This window comes from Telmatherina bonti (genome assembly GCF_933228915.1).
Source record: "Telmatherina bonti genome assembly, chromosome: 5".
In the NCBI taxonomy this organism is placed as follows: domain Eukaryota; kingdom Metazoa; phylum Chordata; class Actinopteri; order Atheriniformes; family Telmatherinidae; genus Telmatherina; species Telmatherina bonti.
Window position 1 is genome coordinate 37027120 of NC_136623.1, and position 24381 is coordinate 37051500.

The 24381-nt window shown below is 44.0% G+C and overlaps 1 protein-coding gene across 1 annotated transcript in view; it reads left to right on the forward strand.

The window, feature by feature from the left end:
* Positions 1 to 24381, forward strand: part of ascc3 (activating signal cointegrator 1 complex subunit 3) — a 171392-nt gene that overhangs the window by 36344 nt on the left and 110667 nt on the right. The window contains exon 6 of the mRNA XM_079240345.1: positions 17792 to 17956. Within this exon, the coding sequence (XP_079096471.1) occupies positions 17792 to 17956 (165 nt within the window). The remainder of the gene's footprint in view (positions 1 to 17791; positions 17957 to 24381) is intronic.

Below are 24381 nucleotides of genomic sequence, written 5' to 3' on the forward strand. Positions count from 1 at the left end.
GAAATAACTTTATCCCACGTTTTCCACCCGCCTGATGTATTTGTACATGCCCTTGTTAACCAGTAGAAGGTAACCAATCACCCAACCTTATCCCCCGGGACGTCACAAGGATTTCCAAGTAGAAAAAACTCTCTAAAACCACGCGTTTTTCGTCACCATGGAAACCGAACGGAGAGCTTGCTGGAACTCAAACTCAAACTCAAACACGTGTTTAGGTGATAAAAAACAGTGTCGTTCACATGTCTGATGAGGATTCAACACTGTAACACTGTAGAAAGCTCAGAAAACTGTAAATACCAGAATAGCACCCCTTTAAAGTTTCTTAACTAATTTCAGGGAGTCGTCTGTTTCCCTTCTCCACATATTCAGTGAATATCCTTTTTAGTTTTACGTAGCAAAGCTTCCTTTTGAAGAATTTGTTGAGGTGAATAAACGCATACCTGTGATTATCAGACAGAGACAAGAGTTATATATTAAAAATTTCAATTTTATTCATAAAGTTAATTTTGTGCTGAAAATGGCACCAAGACTGACTGATAACAAAGTAAAAAAAACTACAGTAATCCAACTCTGAAGTGAATAAAGCTGGAGTAACAGGGTGGTTTAAATAGTAATTTGTCTGAGGCAGAGCCAAGAAGGGCGACAATGGCACACATTCTTTGCTGGACTTGGAGTACCAATCGAAAGAAATCATTCCTGGTCGACAACATCTTGTCAATTACCTGGACATGATTTGAAGATGAAGAATTGAGGTTTGAGTGAAAATCCCTTCCTGTCAGAGCAGTTTCCCCACAAATTTACAACTTCAATAAACATGGTATGTGTACTAACTCACTAAAAGCTACAGCTAATTTTAGTCAACACAGAGCAACATTAATGCCTGATGAAGATGGACAATGTGAAAATGAAAAGGAATGAAAAAGACAAGAAAGGGACCTTTGTAGACCTAATAGATGTGAAAGAGAACTCAGGAGATGCTTTCCAGGGTCTATGTATGCCCCTCCCTGCGATCCATCTTAACAGCCCGAACCCTAAGAAAGCATGTGGTGAAGCTAGTACTGAGAAAGAGGAGAGGGTTACTAAAGGTTTTTTCCACCTTTGAAATGCAAATAAACATAAACACAGCGGGCATAACTGGTGTAAAAGAAAAGGTGGAAGAAATCGTGGCCCAAACCAACAAACTTGAAGAAAAAGTAAAAAACAAAAATGGGAAAGAAGAAATAAAAAGAGACAGAGCTGAATGAAAAAATTGATGATGCAGAGTGCTATAGACAAAGGCGGAATCTGCGTCTTAATAACCTTCCAGAAAAGGAAAACGAGGACGTGAGGAGGAAGTGATGCGAATCCCGGTCCAAATCGCACCAAGCAGCAAAACATTCCCGGATTCCTGGTTGACACGGGTCATCGAGTGGGGCGTTCCAGAGAAGACAAGTCATCACGACCTTTCATGATCCAGTTCAATGAGTGAAACTTCAGACACCGGATTTAGAGGGACTCAAGTGTCTCCAATGTCTTAAAGATGATGAAACTGCATCGCTGAGGACATGACCCGCTCCGACAGGGAATGTTGCAATAAGCTGTGGCCAATGGTAGAACAGGCACGCAAAGATAAAAAGAAAACTAGACGCGAAAGCCCAGATGTCTTCATTGATGGCGTGAGATTCTGTGCTGAAGATGTAAAGTGACTCGAAGGTATAGCCTACAATGTCCTGTTAATATATTTTTCCCCTGTTCATAAAGCAGAGAAGTCATAACTACAAACTATAATTTGTCATTATATGTCAGCAGATTTTTAATCTTGTTACTCTGGGGTGTTTAGAGTATTCCTGGTTTAATAAGGTAAAGAGTTTGAGTAGCGTTGGTTTTTTGTTCCATTCTACAGCCATCCTTTTTATTTGTTAATGGCACATACAAGTCTTTGTAACCTCAAAGTAATCTCTTAATGTTAAAGGTATTCAAAACATCATTAAAAAGAAGGCTATTTTCCTGTTTTGTCAAAATGCAATTGCAGATTTAATATGCAAGAGGTCCACTTCTGTGAGGAGGATAAAAGTTTTGGAGAGGTCAGTGGGAAGATCATCTTTTTTTTAAGTAATGCTACAAAAGACTCAGCAGGTACAGGTATTTTATTTAAGAAATTCAAGGGGGAAGCGGTAGAAACTTACTTATCTGAAGAAGGAACATGGATTATTTTGGTGCTTAGAATAAATGAGGAAATTTTGGTTCATAATATGTATGCATTTAACAACGCTTTGGCTAAAATCATGCTAATCCAACTTACAGTGGCTGAAAAAGATTAGGGAGAACTATAAAAATACTCAATTATTGCAGGAGATCTAAATGAGACAGTTAACAATATAATGGATAGATTATCCGCCAGAATGCCGAGCACAAGATTCAGCGAAGCATCGTTTCTTTGTGAACAACTTAATGTTATAGATGTTTGGCGGTACATGTACCCTCACCTAAAAGAATATACATGGAGCAATACTGCTGCAACTCTCCTGTCTCGAATAGATCTCTGGCTATTATCCGCTCACACAGTGCAATATGTCTATTATTCCAGGCACAGGTGTGCCCCATTATCTTATCACGAGATGTTAGATATTCTCAAATCATTCTCAAATCCTAAAGAACAAAAAGCAACAGTAGGAGGTTATTGAAAACTAAATTGCAATTTGTTTTAATTTGAAGCCTTTGGCGATTCACTAGAAGCAATAGCGTATTTTCACGACCATAAGGCGCACCGTACTAAAAGGCGCAGTCTCAGTTATGTGCGCCCTTTCTGTATTTAACACATACATAAGGCGCACCTGACCATAGGGCGCGGGTTTTATATACCGGTACAATCCACGCCCACACTTCCCCCTTACATACAAGTATGCCTTTTTAAAAATAGAGCGGGAGCAAAACCGAGTTTGGTTGTGCTTTATTTAAGTATTGATTACAAAGTACTAACATTTTGTAATCATCAATCAACCATCAATAGGCGCGGGCATGGTAAAACACACGGATAAAACAAGCACACAAGTGTGCGTATTTAACAATAAGCCGGGACCAAAACTGAGTTTGGTACTCACATTTTTTTTTACCGGTAATCGTCATCAGTCAAACCCATCAAAGTCCTCATCCTCTGTTTCTGAATTGAACAGCTGCGCTAAATCTCCAGCAAACATGCGAGGTTCACTTTCTTCACTGTCAGGGTCACTTTCCGTGCCGTGCGGCTCCTCGGAAATGATGCCGGCTTTAGCGAAAGCGCGGACAACAGTGCCAGCAGACACGTTGTTTCCCAAGCGTCTTTCCTCCAACTCGGGCCACCTTGTCTTATGTCCACGGAAACTCAGCTGCGTCTTCTTTACCTGTCGGAGATCGTTTTCCATCTTCCTCCACTTGCGAACCATCGATTCATTAATCTTAAATTCTCTCTCGGCTGCTCGATTTCCACGTTGCTTGGCATAGTTGATGGCCTTCAGTTTAAACTGTGCTTCATAAGCGTGTCTTTTTGCCATTTTCAGGGTTGTTAGAAAAAGGTGTTCTGCATAACGCACATACCTGTTCTTTTATATGTGATCAACGCCCACACTTCACCCTTTAACGTTCTCATGGTGTTCTCTGCTACGTCCGATTACACCATCAACAACAACAACAACATGCACACAAAGGGCGCACTGCACTATAGGGCGCGCCGCACATTTTGAAGAAAATCTAAGACTTTTATGTGCGCCTTATGGTCGTGAAAATACGGTAGCTAAAGACGTTTTTGGTAGAAATGGGATAAGCAGTGTACAAAAATAAGTACTTCAAATTTAAAACTAGAGAGGCAGCAAGAAAGGAAATTGCAAAATAATAACAAGGAAAATTAAATTATGAGAGAACTAAGTAACCTAGTTAACAAATGCTTACAGAGGAAGAAAAGGCTAGATTGTCAAGCCTAAGGAAGATGTTGATCAAACATACACTGCTCAAAAAAATAAAAGGAATACTAAATTAACACGTTGTAGATCTGAATGAATGAAATATTTTTATTAAATACTTTGTTCTTTCCATAACTGAATGTGCTGACAACAAAATCACACAAAAATTATCAATGAAAATCAAACATATCAACCCATGGAGGTCTGGATTTGGAGTTATACTCAGAATGAAAGTGGAAAAACACACTACAGGCTGATCCAACTTTGATGTAATGTCCTTTAAACAAGTCAACATGAGGCTCAGTAGTGTGTGTGGCCTCCGCGTGCCTGTATGACCTCCCTACAACGCCTGGGCATGCTCCTGATGAGGCGGTGGATGTTCTCCTGAGGGATCTCCTCCCAGACCTGGACTAAAGCATCCGCCAACTCCTGGACAGTCTGTGGTGCGACTTGGTGTTGGTGGATGGAGCGAGACATGATGTCCCAGATGTGCTCAGCTGGATTCAGGTCTGGGGAACGGGCGGGCCAGTCCATAACATCAATGCCTTTGTGTTGCAGGAACTGCTGACACACTCCAGCCACATGAGGTCTAGCGTTGTCTTGCATTAGGAGGAACCCAGGGCCAACCGCACCAGCATATGGTCCCACAAGGGGTCTGAGGATCTCATCTCGGTACCTAATGGCAGTCAGGGTACCTCTGGCGAGCACATGGAGGGCTGTGCGGCCCTCCAAAGAAATGCCCCCCCCACACCATTACTGACCCACTGCCAAACCGGTCCTGCTGGAGGATGTTGCAGGCAGCAGAACGTTCTCCACGGCGTCTCCAGACTCTGTCACGTCTGGCACATGTGTTCAGTCACTGCGTGAAAAGGGCCAGAATCCTGACGTATTTGTAGGGGATATTTCCCTAATAATCGGAAGAATCCAGACCATTTCTGGTGCATTTTGAGACATGTTTCATATCTGGCGATATACGGACATAAGATACTGCATGCGGACATATAATGTGTCCGGACACAAGGTGTGTCTGACTTTTGTCATATATGAGCTGCAAATATGACTTGCAGTCACGTCTATAGTATCTTAAGTCAGGACACTGAAAAGGTGCCAGAATCCCAACATATCTTAGGGAATAATTCACTAGGTCTAGTGTGAACCTGTTTTCATCTGTGAAGAGCACAGGGCACCAGTGGCAAATTTGCCAATCTTGGTGTTCTCTGGCAAATGCCAAACATCCTGCACGGTGTTGGGCTGTAAGCACAACCCCAACCTGTGGATGTCGGGCCCTCATACCACCATCATGGAGTCTGTTTCTGACTGTTGGAGCAGACACATGCACATTTGTGGCCTGCTGGAGCTCATTTTGCAGGACTCTGGCAGTGCTCCTCCTGTTCCTCCTTGCACAAAGAAGGAGGTAGCGGTCCTGCTGCTGGGTTGTTGTCCTCCCACGGCCTCCTCCACGTCTCCTTATGTACTGGCCTGTCTCCTGGTAGCGCCTCCATGCTCTGGACACGACGCTGACAGACACAGCAAACCTTCTTGCCACCGTTTGCATTGATGTGCCATCCTGGATGAGCTGCACTACCTGAGCCACTTGTGTGTGCTACCACTAGAGTGAAACCACCGCCAGCATTCAGACCAAAACATCATCCAGAAAGCATGGGAACTGAGAAGTGGTCTGTGATAACCACCTGCAGAACCACTCCTTTATTGGGTGTGTTTTGCCAATTGCCTATAATTTCCACCTGTTGTCTGTTCCATTTGCACAACAGCATGTGGAACTGATTGTCAGTCAGTGTTGCTTCCTAAGTGGACAGTTCCATTTCACAGAAGTCTGGTTGACTTGTGTTGTTGAAATGGTCCCTTTATTTTTTTGAGCAGTGTATATTAAATTAACAAAAGGAGCTTTTATCCGCTCAATAGCAAAGTGGCTGAAGACTGGAGAGAAAAACAGGTTATTTCTTTGCCTTAGAAAAAAGGAATTATAAGAGAAATAATATATCTTCACTGAAAGTAGAGGATACCATTACGTCTGACCCTGTAGACATAACAAAACACACATACTAATTCTATTTTGATTTATACACATCTAATTATAACAAAGTCGCTGGGAGAAAATGTATTGATAGTGTTAAAGACTTTACCCCTCAGATGCCTTAAAAAGGAACGCGATAAACCCATCTCCTGTGTTGAAATGCTAGAAGCAATTAACAAAATGAAAAAAGGGAACTCCCCAGGGATGGATGGCCTTCCAGTGTAATTTTCATCAGCACTCTTGACATATCATTGAATTTACACTTCTTGGAATGTTACAAGAATGTATTGACAAGGAAGAAATGACAGAAATGAGATATAATAAAGCTTTTTCCAAAACCAGATAAAGATCAGACTCTTTTAGACAACTGGAGGCCAATAACACTGATCAGAGACAGATTATAAGACATTTTCACAAATTTTTACCAGGCGGTTAAAGGAAGGTTAGGGTAAAATCCTGCATGAAACTCAAACAGGGTTCACACATCAACATGTCAGCTGTAATTTCCTGCATAGATCTGTTCTCCAAGTTTGTCTCCATTTCTCTTCATTATTGTTGTGGAACTCCTATCAATATATATTCGACAGAGCCATCCTATTAAAGGATTGAAGATGTTTGAGAGGGTGATGACACAACTGGCTGACGATACGGTCCTTTTCCTGAAACATAAACATGAAAAAGTGCCTGCTCTGATTTATGACATCTCAACTGCTTCAGGTTTGAAACTCAATCTGGAAAAAATCTTTAAAAAAAAAAAAAAAAAAACACTGTGGAAACCATCATCAACTACAAAAACACTCAGAGCGCAAACCTCTGCCAAGGCCTTTAAAAAGTTCCTGGATCCAAACCATGATCCAAATCACCACCAAAAATTAAATCAGTTCTTCCTTTTCACATTTCCAACAACTCCAGAAAGTTTCATGAAAATCCGTCCGGAACCTTTTGAGTTATCTTGAATACAAACAGACAAACAATGAGTAAAACCCTAACCATAACCTCCATGACTGAAGTAATAGATCCACAAAAATTTTAAACCCAGAATTCTTAAAACATAAAACGTATTCAGTATGTGGCTCCAAAGAGACCTTCCAATTCTAGGAAGAGTTTTGCTTAGCAGAAGGTATTTCAGGGTTTGGCCATCCTCCACTCTGAAGTGCTGATTCATTTTATATGGAAAAATGAAAGCCATCATTTAAGAAAGGAAATTTTAGTGGACCCTGAAGGAATTGGCGGCATGGGTCTTTATGGATGTAAACTACACCTTCAAGGTGCAGTGGTTAAAACAATGTTTAAGGAACCCTAACTCTCTTTGGTTCCAAATCATATTTTTGAGAAGGTTGGTAATTTGCTATTTCTCCTACAGTGTAATTTTAATGTCAACAAACTACCTGTAGCTCTCTCCAGATTTCACCAACAGGCTCTTCCAGCTGCTAAATTCTGCTTTGTCCACAACTTCTCCCCACATAAAACTATTGCTTGGAACAATGAGTGTCTTGTTAGTTGAAATAAGTTACGAGTGGAGTTACTGATCTGATGAAAGACATTGTTGAGATGAGACAACGGCTTGTTGAACCTCGTCTATTTATAGATGGAAAACATATTAGAAGCTACAACCAGCATATTAGAAACCACTCCTACAAACTGAGAGAACCAAGTCCAAGAGGGAACTTTGTTTGGTCTGCTTTGCTGTCTGATATAGGCTGGAATGTTGCCTGATGCGATCCCATCTCAAAGGAAGCAAAAGAAATACAATGCAAAATCCTGAACCATTCTTACCCTTCTTAAATGCATCAATATAATTAAAATTTTTCGGAGAATTGAAGTCATCGAGCCAACACCTGGGAGGCTTTGGAACTTATGTAGTTTTATAGGTGCCTTATAAAAAAAAACCTTTCTAGGTTTTTTTGTTTGTTTGTTTTTGTCTTGTCCAGCATCTAAGCAAGTAGAATGATTTTCTGGATGCTGTATTCTGCTGGGTAAATTTACTTTGCCAAGGGATGCATCATAGATATAATGCTCCCCTTGATGTTCTGGATTCTTATTTTATTTTTCGATTTATTTTGCATAATTGTCTGTATTACAAAATTTGTACTGCTGGACCGGACCGGGGAGGATAGAAGGACAGAAAGAGAATCGAAAAGAAGAGAAAAACACTTTGTAGAGAGAAAAAGAGAGAGAGAAAGAGAGAAGGAGAAAAAGAAAGAATGGTAAAGAGAACAACCTACCTACATTTGCATGTACATAAGCTCACATACACACCCGCATATATATACACACATCCATACACCTATACACACTGGAGTAATGTTCCCCCTGCGGAAGGTTGAGGCCATCAACGATCAGGAAAACCCAGAGCTCACGAGCTAAATCAGACACAGGAAGAAAACCAGTCGTTGTCAGTAAAAAAAAAACCTGCATGACGACTCAGTGACGGTGTCACATGCAGAACATACAGAGTGGAACGTGTTCAGAGAAGAGTGATCATGCCAATGTGGCCCCGCCCACACGCAGGCAAGAGGAAGACCTGGGCAGCTGGCGGCCGTCCCATAGCACAGACCCCAACCACCCCGCTCTGGAGCCAACCATGCATCCACCCAGGAGGTGGCAGAGGGGGGCCCCAGCAGAGCCCTCCACAGTCAGGGGGAAGAGGGCCTGAACCGGCAAAGCCCGGCTCATCTGGGCACCGGCCACCCAGGGTGGACAGACCACAGGCCCCAGTGCCCCAAGAGCAAAAGGCAACCAAAAGGAACCCCCAAACCCCCCGCAGGCAGAGGGTACAGCCCATGCAAATGGAGAGCCAGGAAACCCAGACCGCCACCGAGCGGCAGCCAGGCCGCGCCCCAGTGCCGCGCCCCAGGCACCAAGACCCCTGTCACCTTCAACCACATACACACACACACACACAGACAAACACATTCACATAGATACGCGCGCACACACACACTCCCTCCCTACACACACCCTATCTATCCTGTTGCTTATACACACCCAATCTCGCACTTCCCCACCCTACTGCCCCCCACTTCATTCACACGCACCCCATAACATCCCGCCTCACACGCTCCCCCTCGACACACCCTCACACTCATCAAGCACCCCCTACTCAGTCCCCATTCACACACACTTCCCCTTATCCACTGTCCCCCTATACATGCCCATACTCCGACCCCATCCCTTCACCTCGCTCTACCTCTATACACCCACACACACTCCATCACATACTCCACTCTACACACATACACACCCCCTAACCCCCCTTCCATCTGGCCTCACACTCCTTATACACAAACACACTACAGCATACACGCATCCATCTCATTGTGTCCCCCCTAACATGCCCCTTCCCATACCCCAGCCATCCTCATCCGTGTCCCATTACCCACCCACTTACCTGAATTATTTTCCCCTTATCCCCCCCCACACCCCCCAAACACACACACACACACACCTCTCTCACGGTCCATTTGCAACTTCACCCATTTGCTCACAGTCACCCTCATCTCTCCTTCCCAACATGCCCCGAGTGCGACGCCCCATGTGGACAGAGGGCAGAGGGCAGGCAGGCCCCGACCAAGACCCCATGACTTTTCCTGATTGGGAACAGAATCCTGCATCGCTCCAAGATCTCATGGGAAAACTGGTCACTAAGGCTATAATTGGAACCTTTGAGCTCTTTCCCGCATGGTTTGACCTGTTCTTTCTGCTTGAAATGCCCAAACTTGGGGCCACGATGGGTCGTGGTTGGCTGGGAGCGGGTCTTCTAGCTCCGATACGATGGACCCGGTGAAACGTGAAGTTGTTAACAGCTTCATTGGGGAGTTTGAGCTGAGTTTTGATAAAGTTTTTTACAGTGGCTTCTGGATCTTCCTCAGCTTGCTCCGGGATGCCTGCAAAGACTAAATTGTGCCTCATGCTGCGCGCCTGTAAATCTAGAACGAATTCCTTGATGCTCTTATTTTCCCCCTGGAGTGGGTCATCCCCTCTGTGAGAGATCTGACGGACTCTTTGAGAGCAACGTTCTTCAAGGCTAACTCCTAGACCTGGTGTTGGCTAAATTCCAGGGACTCTCGTAGCGCTTGGAATTCCTTATATAAAACCTCCACTAGAGCCAGACGGGCATCGAGGCTGGATAAACGCTGATCAATGGAAATTAAGATATTGGTGGTGTCACCTTTGGATGGAGAAATTGCTCCAGGTGAGTCCTCTTCTCGCGATCTTTTTGTTAATGGAGGTTTGTTAGTCGCTGACGCCGCTGCGCTGGACTTCCCCATGACAATCCGCTCGAAACACTCTTTATAATCTTTCAGGTGTTCCAAATCTTCATTTTGCTCCAGCATGTTTTTAAAAAAGAAAATTGTTAGTTAATCATGAAATTATTTAATATATTGCCACGATTTTTATATGGGATAAGAAATGTTTGTTAGATCAGTGGTGCGCCATGTTGAATATGCCAGAGTTCTCGCGATACTACATTACTTACCTGCCTTACCTTCTTGTATATGTTCCAATTTTGTCTGACTTGAATGTGGACTCTACCCCGAGCTGAGCTGGGGGACGCTGTAGTGTCCAAACAGAGGAGTCCTGCTCTCCTCTTCTAAGCCCAGGATTTGTATGAAATGTTCTTTCTTGATATTTGTAATATTTACTGCTTTGCATGAGATCTGTGCCGCTCTGTCCAGACGTTAACCGCTTGGGTTCACAGCTCATAAAACATGGCTGCCCGGCTCTCCCGTTTTACTGAGCACGCACATGACAGTCAGGATTAGAGCGTAAAAACCTCAGTGGACCGTTACAGCAGGGCGTGACCCAGCAGAAACCCCATCACTCTCCGTTCCCTCTTTTTCCCAATTAAGCAATGGAAATGGAAAGTTTTGCATCTTCAGGTGATTGGTTTAACTTTACAGTCGATACGATGTTTTTACTGCAGCTGAACGATGAATGTGTTGCTCAAGCAGCTCAGTAATATTCAGCAGAGCTTTATTTGTATGTTTTTGACGCTGGAGTGTGTGAGATAGATTTTTGTTTCAAGTGAAACTTGAGCACAAATTTGGGTGGAGAGCCCGGTTCCTTCAGCAGGCTGGAAAACATGCATATCTATTAAGTCCAAAAGAGTCGGATTTGAAAGATTTCACAGCTTAAAGTTAAAGTTTATAAGCCTTGTGGGACTTATGAATACAAAAAAGAAGGTTTAGGTTTGGTGTCTCAGTAGGAAATGAGGCCAATTCCAGCTAATCTGGAGGTGTTGCCTCTCGGTCGGGTCCTATGAAAAGATTTCTCAAACAGAATGATTAGTCAGATTCACGGCTTTCTCTTCTCCATTTAGCCTTGTTCTCCTTCTTTCTGACTCCTCGCTTTAACTGGTTTTCTGCAGCACATTGACACAGAGTGTTGGAAAGAAGAGATGTGTGTGTTTCCAGGATGCACCGCTCGCTAACCCTGGTCGTCTTCTGCCCGTGCTCCTTTCATCAAACCCTTTTCATGTTTACAGTAGAGTCAGGTTCTGGCATGGCTTCAGCCACATGCACTGTGCACGAGGAAAGCAGTGCACGCTCCAAGTTATTGTAAGAACTGATGCAGATGTTTATAAGAGCAGAGGAAAGAAAAGTGGAGGTGCAGAAGTAATAGTTGTGTCTTCCAGAGGCTGAGAAGTGCGAGATGTCTCCAGAAGGCAGCTGAGGTCGTCTCAACTCCAGTCCAGTTGCCAGCCTGACCCCAGTTACACAATAGTTGTGTAAAATGTAAATAATCGTGATTTCTGAATAATATTTTCTTCCCAGAAGAAGATTCACAACATATCAGATGATGAAACAGACATTTTATTATTTTGTGGAAAATGTGACTCTAATGCAGCAACACATCTGTAAAATAGTTCACAGTGATGTTTAGCATCGTTTGCATCTCCTCTTAACATCTGTAAACATCTGGCACCAGTTGCTGGAGGTTCAGGAGACGAATGTTGTCCCGTTCTGGTCTGATGCAGGATTCCAGCTGCGCTACTGGACCTCGTTGCTGGATTTCTGCTTCCATGATGCTCCAGATGTTTTGTACTGGTGAAAAGTCTGGACTGCAGCAGACCAGTTCTCTAGTTTCACCATCAGGATGTGGTCCAGCGTGGTCCTGCTGGATCAGTTCTCCTGTTCCACCATCAGGATGTGGTCCAGCATGGTCCTGCTGGACCAGTTCTCCTGTTCCACCATCAGGATGTGGTTCAGCGTGGTCCTGCTGGACCAGTTCTCCTGTTCCACCATCAGGATGTGGTCCAGCGTGGTCCTGCTGGACCAGTTCTCCTGTTCCACCATCAGGATGTGGTCCAGCGTGGTCCTGCTGGACCAGTTCTCCTGTTCCACCATCAGGATGTGGTCCAGCGTGGTCCTGCTGGACCAGTTCTCCTGTTCCACGGTTACTTTCAGGTAAATCACTGCGATCTTTTAAATGGGCAGCAGGAGGAGGTCTGGCTCATCTGCATTGTTTATTTCCTCTTGGTGGGAAGTTGTGGCTGCTGAGTGTTTTTGCAGAGCACAGCCAAGGTTAAGAGATGTTGCCTAGTTGTTTATCTAACCTGTGAAAAAGCTCTGAATGAATTTAAAGCTGTTGGAGTGAGCTGTGTGAAGGCTTACTGTTGGTTAGTTTACACGTGGTCCTGTGAGCCTGCTGGACTTTTCTGCTGCTTCCACACCTCCTCATTCTGCATTAAAAATGTGCATTTTATCCCTGTCACACTTTAATTCCTACTGAAAAGAAGAAAAGAGCAGTTATTACCGTTGTGATGTTGGCTCATGTGAATCTGACTGTAAGTATTCTCCAGGGGTCTAAATATAAAGACACCCTCATACATCCAGTCCTGCATGCTGCATTTTCTCATTACAGGCAGCCTGCTAACACATCGCAGTCCAGTAAATATCTCTCTCTAACCTCCCCACTCCATCTTCCTCCCACCTGCCTCATCCTCCCACGTCCCTCCGCTCTCCATAGCTGCCGTGGTTACCATGGAAACAGAAAGGGTTTGGAGAGATCCTGCCATATTGATGCCAGTATGAGGGAGGGAGGCATCCTGGGACTTCCAGGCCCTCTTCCTCCTCCGTCCACAGAGGAAATATCAGTTAATCACATCAAAGAAAAGGAGAGACCTCTGCAGACCAGCATGGACATTAGGAAGTCTCAGACAGGTCTCCCTCTGCCGCAACATTAAGCCCGGATCCCTGTACCTAAACTCAGTCTACCCCATCACCTGATGTCACAGTCTGAACAGTTTCATGGAGCTGCTCACGTCTTTATGGGCTGTAACATTTCTGCAGACCACCTGGTGACTAATCGTTCTCAGGAAGGCTGACAGGTAACAATGAGCATCACCGGTCTCATGAATAATCAGAGGAAGCTGGTGACGACTATTTCTTCAAACAATCACACATTCAGTCATGAACTGCAAGTAAGACATGACAACAATACAAACTGAATTTATTCTATCTGTGAAAAATGTATCGGGATAAAAATCCTCCTCATGAATATCGAAGTAATCATGAGGTCGGGAACGCCGGTTTAAATGCTGCGGGAGATGTCAGTGGTCTCCGCGTGCTGGCCATGTCTCCGCTGGGGGAAAATAGACGTTCATCTATAAACCTGACAGGAAGTGACATGAATAGGAAACATGTCTGATGCAACCTGGGGGATATTTTCTGTGATGACAATAAATCCTCTGTTTCCGCTTGAAACACCTTCTGTGTTTACATGCTAATGTGCAACAACAATATCTGAACGACTCAGTTACGTGTCTGAATACTCCAGTAACCGATGACAGGTTACTTTATTTAAATAGATCAGAGATCATTTTACATTATTTTTTAACATAATTGTAAAAGAACCATTTAACATGATATTTCTAGAATGAGTGAAGTAATCCTAGAATGAATAAAGTAATCCTAGAATGAGTAAAGTAATCCTAGGAATGAGTAAAGTAATCCTAGAATGAGTAAAGTAATCCTAGAATGAGTAAAGTAATCCTAGAATGAATAAAGTAATCCTAGAATGAGTAAAGTAATCCTAGAATGAGTAAAGTAATCCTAGAATGAGTAAAGTAATCCTAGAATGAATAAAGTAATCCTAGAATGAATAAAGTAATCCTAGAATGAGTAAATTAATCCTAGAATGAGTAAAGTAATCCTAGAATGAGTAAAGTAATCCTAGAATGAGTAAAGTAATCCTAGAATGAGTAAAGTAATCCTAGAATGAGTAAAGTAATCCTAGAATGAGTAAAGTAATCCTAGAATGAGTAAAGTAATCCTAGAATGAGTAAAGTAATCCTAGAATGAGTAAAGTAATCCTAGAATGAGTAAAGTAATCCTAGAATGAGTGAAGTAATCCTAGAATGAATAAAGTAATCCTAGAATGAGTAAAGTAATCCTAGAATGAGTGAAGTAATTCTAGAATGAATAAAGTAATCCTAGAATGAGTAAAGTGATCCTAGAATGAGTAAAGTGATCCTAGAATGAGTAAAGTGATCCTAGGAATGAGTAAAGTAATCCTAGAATGAGTAAAGTGATCCTAGAATGAGTAAAGTAATCCTAGAATGAGTAAAGTAATCCTAGAATGAGTAAAGTAATCCTAGAATGAATAAAGTAATCCTAGAATGAGTAAAGTAATCCTAGAATGAGTAAAGTAATCCTAGAATGAGTAAAGTAATCCTAGAATGAGTAAAGTAATCCTAGGAATGAGTAAAGTAATCCTAGAATGAGTAAAGTGATCCTAGAATGAATAAAGTAATCCTAGAATGAGTAAAGTAATCCTAGAATGAGTAAAGTAATCCTAGAATGAGTAAAGTAATCCTAGAATGAATAAAGTAATCCTAGAATGAGTAAAGTAATCCTAGAATGAATAAAGTAATCCTAGAATGAGTAAAGTAATCCTAGAATGAGTAAAGTGATCCTAGAATGAGTAAAGTAATCCTAGAATGAGTAAAGTAATCCTAGAATGAATAAAGTAATCCTAGAATGAGTAAAGTAATCCTAGAATGAGTAAAGTAATCCTAGAATGAGTAAAGTAATCCTAGAATGAGTAAAGTAATCCTAGAATGAGTAAAGTGATCCTAGAATGAGTAAAGTGATCCTAGAATGAGTAAAGTAATCCTAGAATGAATAAAGTAATCCTAGAATGAGTAAAGTAATCCTAGAATGAATAAAGTAATCCTAGAATGAGTAAAGTGATCCTAGAATGAGTAAAGTAATCCTAGAATGAGTAAAGTAATCCTAGAATGAGTAAAGTAATCCTAGAATGAGTAAAGTAATCCTAGAATGAGTAAAGTAATCCTAGAATGAGTAAAGTGATCCTAGAATGAGTAAAGTAATCCTAGAATGAGTAAAGTAATATGTGATGAGGAACTGTTGTACAGTAGAAGGTAAAATGTGAATCTGACACAAGGTATAATGTTGACTTGCGGTCCCTCATAAACAGATTTTGATGTGTTTTCTGGTCTTTAGCTCTGGAAGGCTCCAGTGAATCAAACATTCTACAATGTGAGGGATGTGTTGCCTTCTGAAGTACAAGTTAACATGTTTTTCCTGTTAAGATGAACTGAATATAAATGTAGCAGTCTCAGAATTAGGAGAGTTTTGGAGTCAATCCAAAACCTTTTGACATGCCTAAAAACTGCTCTCTAGTGATTTATTAAACCCACCTACACAGAAGCCGCTTGCATCAGGCCTGCTGCACTTTTTTCACAAAATCAGCTTTTAAAGGCTAATATTGCTCCCCTTTTTTCAGGTTTCTGAACCATCTTTCTGATTGAACTGTGAGTAAGAATAACTTAAACAACCTCCTATGAAACAGCGAGCAAGGCTGGATTAAAAGGATTGATTTCAGTCTCGCTACCATCAGCTGATAAATAGGCTAAATAGCATAATTCAGCCAAACAATGGCTTGTTTTTCTACTCTTCCTTGTGTGTATTTGCTAAGCAATTAAAAAAGCACTTTGGTCTGTGCTCCATTTGCCAGAGCCTCCATTTAGATTAACCAGTAAGTCCAATTAGGAGCAAGCGCTTCCCTCTCTGTGAGCATGCCAGTCTCTAATGGCTGGGCACATTGATTTAAATTCAAACTAGAGGCGATTTAATGAACTGTTTTTATAGGACGAGTTTAATAGGAATTTGCAGACTCCTGGACAGGTTGCCAAACAGTTCACACACGATTAATTATGCATTGTAGTGTTTTTCTGGAAACAAGAGAATAAAACTGCACTGGAATTATTTGCACTAAACAATGTGCTGAGTGGGAGTCTGCTGACATTTGATACAGATAATGTGTTGATACTGTTGGATATAATTAGTCTGCGAGGAATGCCAAAACAAAAGCAGACATGCTGACTGTTGCACACACAGAGAAGCAGGCGCATCTCTGCGAATCGTGTGCTGATGTTAGCCTACGCCGGCCGTAACGCGGGTCGGAGTCACCGACGTCCGCTGGCATGGTAGCTGCTGGTGCTGGCTGTTTGGTGTCTCTGTGTAATGAGCAGCACTACAAGCAATTTGACGTTGATGAGCCATGAAGCTGACATCATAATCTGGACACATTGTGTTGTCGTGGAAACCGGAGTAATGTTTTGGACACTGGATGCACGAGCAAGCTGGAGACAAATCTCCGCTAGCTGCTGTAAACGAAGCTGTAGAAGTCAGAGGCAGGTTGCAGATCTAACAACGTGACGGCTGATCAGGCCTCGCCAAGTGTTCCTCTTCCTCCGTTGCTCAGTTTAGAGCCTGAGGTTCAGAAAACATGAATGTTTAGGTGTGATGTAGCGTCTGGAGGGGATCAGTGTTGTCTTTGTTCATGAATCATTGTTAGCATGGTGCTATCCTCTGTCGGGTAGGAAAAACCATTTATCTTCCGTTTTACTGCATCTAAATCCAGTCTCTGATACATCTGGAGACACTCTTCATTTACCGTGTTGACGTCCTTTCAGGAGGTTTTTCTGGACATATGAAAAATGAACCAACACATTCGACCATGACAAAACAACACAACCTGCTTTTTCAGGCTTCAGAGTCCCGTCGGTGTCCAACCCAAATTCCCCAAACGCTGCTTCTCAGTGTGACACAGAACAGAAAACTGACTTCAGATGATTTACCAACCTCATAAACCCATTTTCCTTCCCAGCAGAAGATAAACAGATCAGGTGATGAAACTGAGACATTTTATCATTTCATGGAAAATATGAATCTGATTCAGCCACACGTAGGTAAAAAGTTTCAACAAAAGCTGCCAAACATCTGGAGGAGCTTTTGACAACTTATTAGGTTACCTAGCAACAGGTCAGTAACATGACAGGTATTTAAGAGCATTTCAGAGAGGCAGAGTCTCTCAGATGGAAAGATGGGCAGATACTCGCCAGTCTGAGACAAACTGGATCTAAAATTATGGAACAATTTCAGAAAAATGTGGCTCAGACTTTAAAGATCGGCCAACTACAGAGTGGAACATCATCAGCAGATTCAGAGAACCAGGAGGAATCTCTGTGTGCTTGGAACAAGGCTGGTGGTCTGCTTAAAAGCAGAAATGATTCTCTACTGGAAACCAGTGCATAGACTCCGGAAGACTTCCAGAAGTCACACAGTTCACCCTGAAATCCACCAACGCAGGTTAAAGCTCCATCATGCAGAGAAGAATTGGCGTGAACAGAACCGCTCCATCGGTTTAACGAGCATGATTAGGTCACATGTTGTTCTTTCTTTACATCTGAGTTTCAGGCTGGTCCTCCCAGCTGTGTGTGATTCTTTTGTTTCATGTCTGCTGTGAAACAACGACGATCTGGTTTGGTAGAATATTCCTGTAAGTCTTCTGTGTTTCTGCTTGTTTCCAGATGTTGGTGACAACTCCAGAGAAATGGGATGTTGTGACCAGGAAGAGTGTGGGAGATGTGGCTCTTTCCCAGATTGTGCGACTACTGATCCTAGATGAAGTTCATCTTCTCCATGAAGACCGAGGACCCGTGCTGGAGAGTCTGGTTGCCAGGACCATCCGACAGGTTGGTGCTGCTTCCTGTCTGCCTCTCCATCTCACATGCATCACAGCCGAAGTCTGGATGTTCTTCCTCTTTTCTCTGGAGAAATCATCTGAAGATCCTCTGTTTGAACTTCAGTATTCACATGTGCATATTCATTTTGTTTTCTGCTAATTCAGCTGAAATGCACATTTAGGATTCTTCAAACTATCCATGAGTGTAACATTCGCAAGGCGACTTCTGAAAATGAACTTTTGTTAAAAACCTGTACAGAATCATGTTGGAGTTTGTAGCTGAAACAGAACTGAGAATGTTATTGTTTCTATCATCATCAGAGTCTCAGGAAGCCTAGTTTGTAACTAGCCCAGTGTTTCCTCTGCTAAAGGTGATACAAAGCTCCTTTTCTCCGCTCTTCTCACGCCGCTTAACCCTTAAAACTCCAATAGATCTCCGGCACCCAGACTCCATCACACCTGTGCCTGTCAGGAATCTCTGTGTGATGGTAGATACAGTTTCATCCATCCATCCATCCATCCACCATCCTTCCATCCAGCCATCTGACCCTCCATCCATCCATCCATCCATCCACCATCCTTCCATCCAGCCATCTGACCCTCCATCCATCTATCCATCCATCCACCATCCATCCATCCAGCCATCTGACCCTCCATCCATTTATCATCCATCCACCATCCATCCATCCAGCCATCTGACCCTCCATCCATTTATCATCCATCCACTCAGCCATCCATCCATCCATTTAGCCATCCCACCATCCATCCATCCACCCATCCATCCATCCATCCATCCATCCATCCTTCCATCCAGCCATCCCACCATCCACCCATCCACCCATCCATCTATCCATTTATCCATCCATCGACTCAGCCATCCATCCATCCATCCACTCAGCCATCCATCCATCCATCTATCCATTTATCCATCCATCGACTCAGCCATCCACTCAGCCATCCATCCATCCATCCATCCACCATCCATCCATCCATCCATCCATCTGACCCTCCATCCATCTATCCATCCATTTATCATCCATCCACTCAGCCATCCATCCATCCATTTAGCCATCCCACCATCCATCCATCCACCCATCCATCCATCCATCCATCCATCCTTCCATCCAGCCATCCCACCATCCACCCATCCATCTATCCATTTATCCATCCATCGACTCAGCCATCCACCCATCCATCTATCCATTTATCCATCCATCGACTCAGCCATCCATCCATCCATCCATCCACTCAGCCATCCATCCATCCATCTATCCATTTATCCATCCATCCACTCAGCCATCCATCCATCCACTCAGCCATCCATCCATCCATTGTTGATCATTCTAATATAAATCAATTAACACCTAGAGCAGGTTATGCTAAAGCTGAAAAAATTACAGTGACAGACCTTCTTATTTCAACACCAAATGTTACCGAAGCATAAAGGGCAATGCGTCTCTCAAACTGAGGTTAGCTACACCATCTGCAATCGACTAGTTTTGTCTCATGGCAGGTCTCGGATGGAGAGAACTGAAACTGAATTAGGAAAATGAATTGGAGAAACATGTTTCATATAAACACGTTTCAAATTATTATATATCATATATCATATCATATCATATATTATATTATATTATAATCAGGATCAGTGCATCCCACACTAGTGCTGTGATAACAGGAAGATATGAAGACAGGATGACTAACTAAACTAATGAAGTTATAGATCAGAATGAGGCAGAGCAAAGGTGATTACAGCAAGAGAAGATCAATAATCCTTCTCAGTCTATTGTTACTCATTCACTGTTTCAGCTGGTTGTAAATTTAAGCATGAAGCTTCATTAACAGCATCAACAAAGCAAGTTGTAGGTGTTAAATCGGAGAAACTCAGATAAGGGTGGTAATTCAAGTTATTTTAACAAAAGTATGAATCAATGGACCAGTTAGAAGCTGGTGGAACAGCTAAAGTTTCATTCCTGAGACTTCATTAAATCATTTTAACGTCTTCAAAGAAACTTCCCTCAGTCATCCCTCACATGAGTGTCTAATTATGGAAACATCAGAACCTGAACCAATGGGAAAAACCTTCATCAGAACCAGAACAAGGCTGTATTACATCTGCCTGGACCAGTTGGGGATTCTGCAACCAGTCCAGGCAGGACTAAAGGAATGGATCAGGGTCACCAATCCAGACCAGACTAGAAGATCCATCAGCAAGGAAAGTTTGATAAAGGTTTGAAGGTAGAGAGAAGGTCCGCTCCCTGACTGGAATCTGGTTCTGCTTCCTGAATCAAATCAAATCAAATCAAACTTTATTTGTAGAAGCCAGTAGAAGTAGAAGCCAGACTGGGATCTGGTTCTACTTCCTGAAGCCAGACTGGGATCTGGTTCTGCTCCCTGAAGCCAGACTGGGATCTGGTTTTACTTCCTGAAGCCAGACTGGGATCTGGTTCTACTTCCTGAAGCCAGACTGGGATCTGGTTCTACTTCCTGAAGCCAGACTGGGATCTGGTTCTGCTCCCTGAAGCCAGACTGGGATCTGGTTCTACTTCCTGAAGCCAGACTGGGATCTAGTTCTGCTCCCTGAAGCCAGACTGGGATCTGGTTCTACTTCCTGAAGCCAGACTGGGATCTGGTTCTACTTCCTGAAGCCAGACTGGGATCTGGTTCTACTTCCTGAAGCCAGACTGGGATCTGGTTCTACTTCCTGAAGCCAGACTGGGATCTGGTTCTACTTCCTGAAGCCAGACTGGGATCTGGTTCTGCTCCCTGAAGCCAGACTGGGATCTGGTTCTGCTCCCTGAAGCCAGACTGGGATCTGGTTCTGCTCCCTGAAGCCAGACTGGGATCTGGTTCTACTTCCTGAAGCCAGACTGGGATCTGGTTCTACTTCCTGAACCCAGACTGGGATCTGGTTCTACTTCCTGAACCCAGACTGGGATCTGGTTCTGCTCCCTGAAGCCAGACTGGGATCTGGTTCTGCTCCCTGAACCCAGACTGGGATCTGGTTCTGCTCCCTGAAGCCAGACTGGGATCTGGTTCTACTTCCTGAACCCAGACTGGGATCTGGTTCTACTTCCTGAACCCAGACTGGGATCTGGTTCTACTTCCTGAAGCCAGACTGGGATCTGGTTCTGCTCCCTGAAGCCAGACTGGGATCTGGTTCTACTTCCTGATGCCAGACTGGGATCTGGTTCTGCTCCCTGAAGCCAGACTGGGATCTGGTTCTGCTCCCTGAAGCCAGACTGGGATCTGGTTCTGCTCCCTGAAGCCAGACTGGGATCTGGTTCTGCTCCCTGAAGCCAGACTGGGATCTGGTTCTGCTCCCTGAAGCCAGACTGGGATCTGGTTCTGCTCCCTGAAGCCAGACTGGGATCTGGTTCTGCTCCCTGAAGCCAGACTGGGATCTGGTTCTGCTCCCTGAAGCCAGACTGGGATCTGGTTCTACTTCCTGAAGCCAGACTGGGATCTGGTTCTGCTCCCTGAAGCCAGACTGGGATCTGGTTTTACTTCCTGAAGCCAGACTGGGATCTGGTTCTACTTTCTGAACCCAGACTGGGATCTGGTTCTGCTTCTGAAGCCAGACTGGGATCTGGTTCTACTTTCTGAACCCAGACTGAGATCTGGTTCTGTTTCCTGAACCCAGAATGGGATCTGGTTCTGTTTCCTGAAGCCAGACTGGGATCTGGTTCCACAGAGAGGTCCCAACAATTTCAGCTTTTTTCTGCCCTTGTAGTTTTAGAATTGCAGGAAACCAGCCGTCTGAGAGTGAAGCTCTGGTGGAGTTCTGTGGTGTTTTGAGGCTTGTTCCTGCGAGGATATTCCACGGGACGGTTTGATCGGGCTGAAATTTGGAATATTTGCCACCTTCCTTTGGTTTGGTTTGATTTCACTCTGACCTTTACTGAATTAGACCAAACCACATGAACAACACCGTGCAGTAACAACAGCTGCTCACTAGGGGGCGATATCCACATAAAACGATCACTGACCCCGACAAAAGATGAAGAAAATCCAGCTCATTGATTGGCCATACTGAAAATGTCTTGTTTACCTAATGTAAGCAACGGACCAACACATTTCTGCCGTCTGGTTTCTGGTTTTACTTTGGTGTTCAGACCTGATCTGGTTTTCACCAGAATATGGTGTCCTGCAGGAGAGACAGCCACCATGTTGATCTACATTACTTCCTCTCTGCTTCACAGGAAGCTGTTTGCAGAGAAGAGAGAAGCAGAGAAGACAACTTCTCCAGATGAAAACCAGACTTAGATGCATAAAGAATCGCTCATCTCTTGACCTGCTGGCAAATCTAGCAGCTGCTGGTGTCGAAGTTCATCCTCCGTAGTCGGAGAGAGACGGCACAGATGTGATCTGCAGGAAAATCATCACACAGAAAAGCTTTTTCTGTCCAAAAAGGACATCAGAGCAGTAATCTGCTGGACTCTGTCGACAGACATCAGGAAGATATCTGAAGACAATCACCAAGTCAGAAATCAGCATTTATCCATCAAATCCGTTCACATCTTGTCCTCCTCGTGTGGAGCCTGAATCTATTTTCTCATCTCATCCAGGAATAAACGTTCAATTTGTCTTTTAAATCTGGAAATATTGTTTGTGCAACAAGCTATTTGACACAGCTGCAGGAGGAAGTTATTTCTTTTAGACACTGTGGATAAAAATGGGTTTTATTAGTTATTTTAGCTAAGGAATGTAGATCAGAGCTAAAACTGCTGAATGGGGGGCAGAAAAGGAGGCAGTTTGCTTGTTTCAGTGTGCAGCGGAGAAGAACCAGAGTCGTCGTCGTTATTCATGATCGCTTCCTGTGTGAAGTGTGTGTGTGAGGAGTGCTGGACATCCTGCTTTATAAATCCCAGCTCATACGGAAAAGGCATATGCATCATTTTATTCAGCGTGAGCAGCATTCATTCATTGCGTGAGTTCAGGCAGTTTGGGATAATGTGTTTCAGACTGACGAGTCCGACAGAGGAGAACTGAAGACAGTCAAGAAGCTGTGGAACACGGTGGTGGCAGTGTCATGGTTTTTTTACTTATTGGTTCATGTGCGACGTTTAAATCTCATAAACACAGTTTTCTTCTAAATATATATATATATATATATATATATATATATATATATCTGTGTGTCATCAACATAGAAGTGAAAAGTAATGCCGTGCTTACGAAGGACGGACCCGAGGGAAAGGAGGTAAAGAGAAATGAGAAAAGGCCCAAGAACCAAACCCTGGGGCACTCCACGAGTAAGGGGTACTGTGGATGATTCAGCACTCCCCATACGGACACACAGTCCGGTCCGTCAGATAAAACCGAAGCCACTGCAAGGCGAATCCCTGAATCCCCACCAAGGTCTCCAGACGAGACAGGAGTATCTGGTGGTCCACAGTATCAGAGGGGGATGTTAAGTCCACCAACACCAAACCAACATGGTGTACAGAATCTGTAGCCAGGAACACATCTATGGGATCTGGGCTTCTCCATGAACTGGGAGAAGAGCTCTCCACTCAAGTCCCAGTCTATAAACTACCTGGTAGTGGAGCTAAATTCAGTCACCATGAGAGCGTTACTGTCTCCGGACAGCTGACAGTCCCACTACGCCGTGCCACTCCCCTCGGCATTGTAACAGCCCTGTCTTTCATACGGTTGCTAGGCATGATGTCAGCGCGTCACGTGGTCGGGGGGTCTAGGTCTACTACACATGAGACGCCTGCAGAGATGGTCTGCGGATAGATCCTGAAGAGACGCATTATGGTGATTCCTCCCTCTGTGGCAGCCCACCTGGCTCATTGGCGAGACCCCCACACTGTATCCACAGGGATAAGCTGGGGGGGGGGGGGGGGGGGGGGGGGGGGGGGGGGGGGGCGGGGGTTGTCAGTGGTGGGAGCAGTGGCCGGCCCACATGTCTCTACATAAACATGCCGGAACTTGTCAGTGTAGAAGGTGGTCCAGCATTTTACCCGTCTGCTGATCAACATGTGCTGGTCCACACAGACAACAAAGTAATGGCGGCCTACATGAACCGCCAGGGAGGAGTGCGCTCTGCACAGCTGCTGGGCATTCGCCAGGCAGCTGCTGCTTTGGGCTTATACACACCTGCTCTCCATCAGAGCAGTGTACATCCCCGGGATCCTGAGCAGGGGAGCGGACATCATGTCAAGGGGAGGTCTCCGACACAACGAGTAGAGCCTTCACCTCGGTCTAGTCTTACAGATCTGGAGGTGGTTCTGACCTCTTCGCCACACACAAGAACATGCAGTACAACCTGTGGTTCTCTCTGAGCAGCCAGGACGAGCCTCCACTGGGGTTGGTGAGTTTTCACACCTATCATGGCCTCAGATGCTGCCGTTTGCATTTCCTCCCGTCTCTCTGATTCCCCCTGTCCTACATGGGATCAGGAAGGAACAGCGAGCCATGATTGTTGCT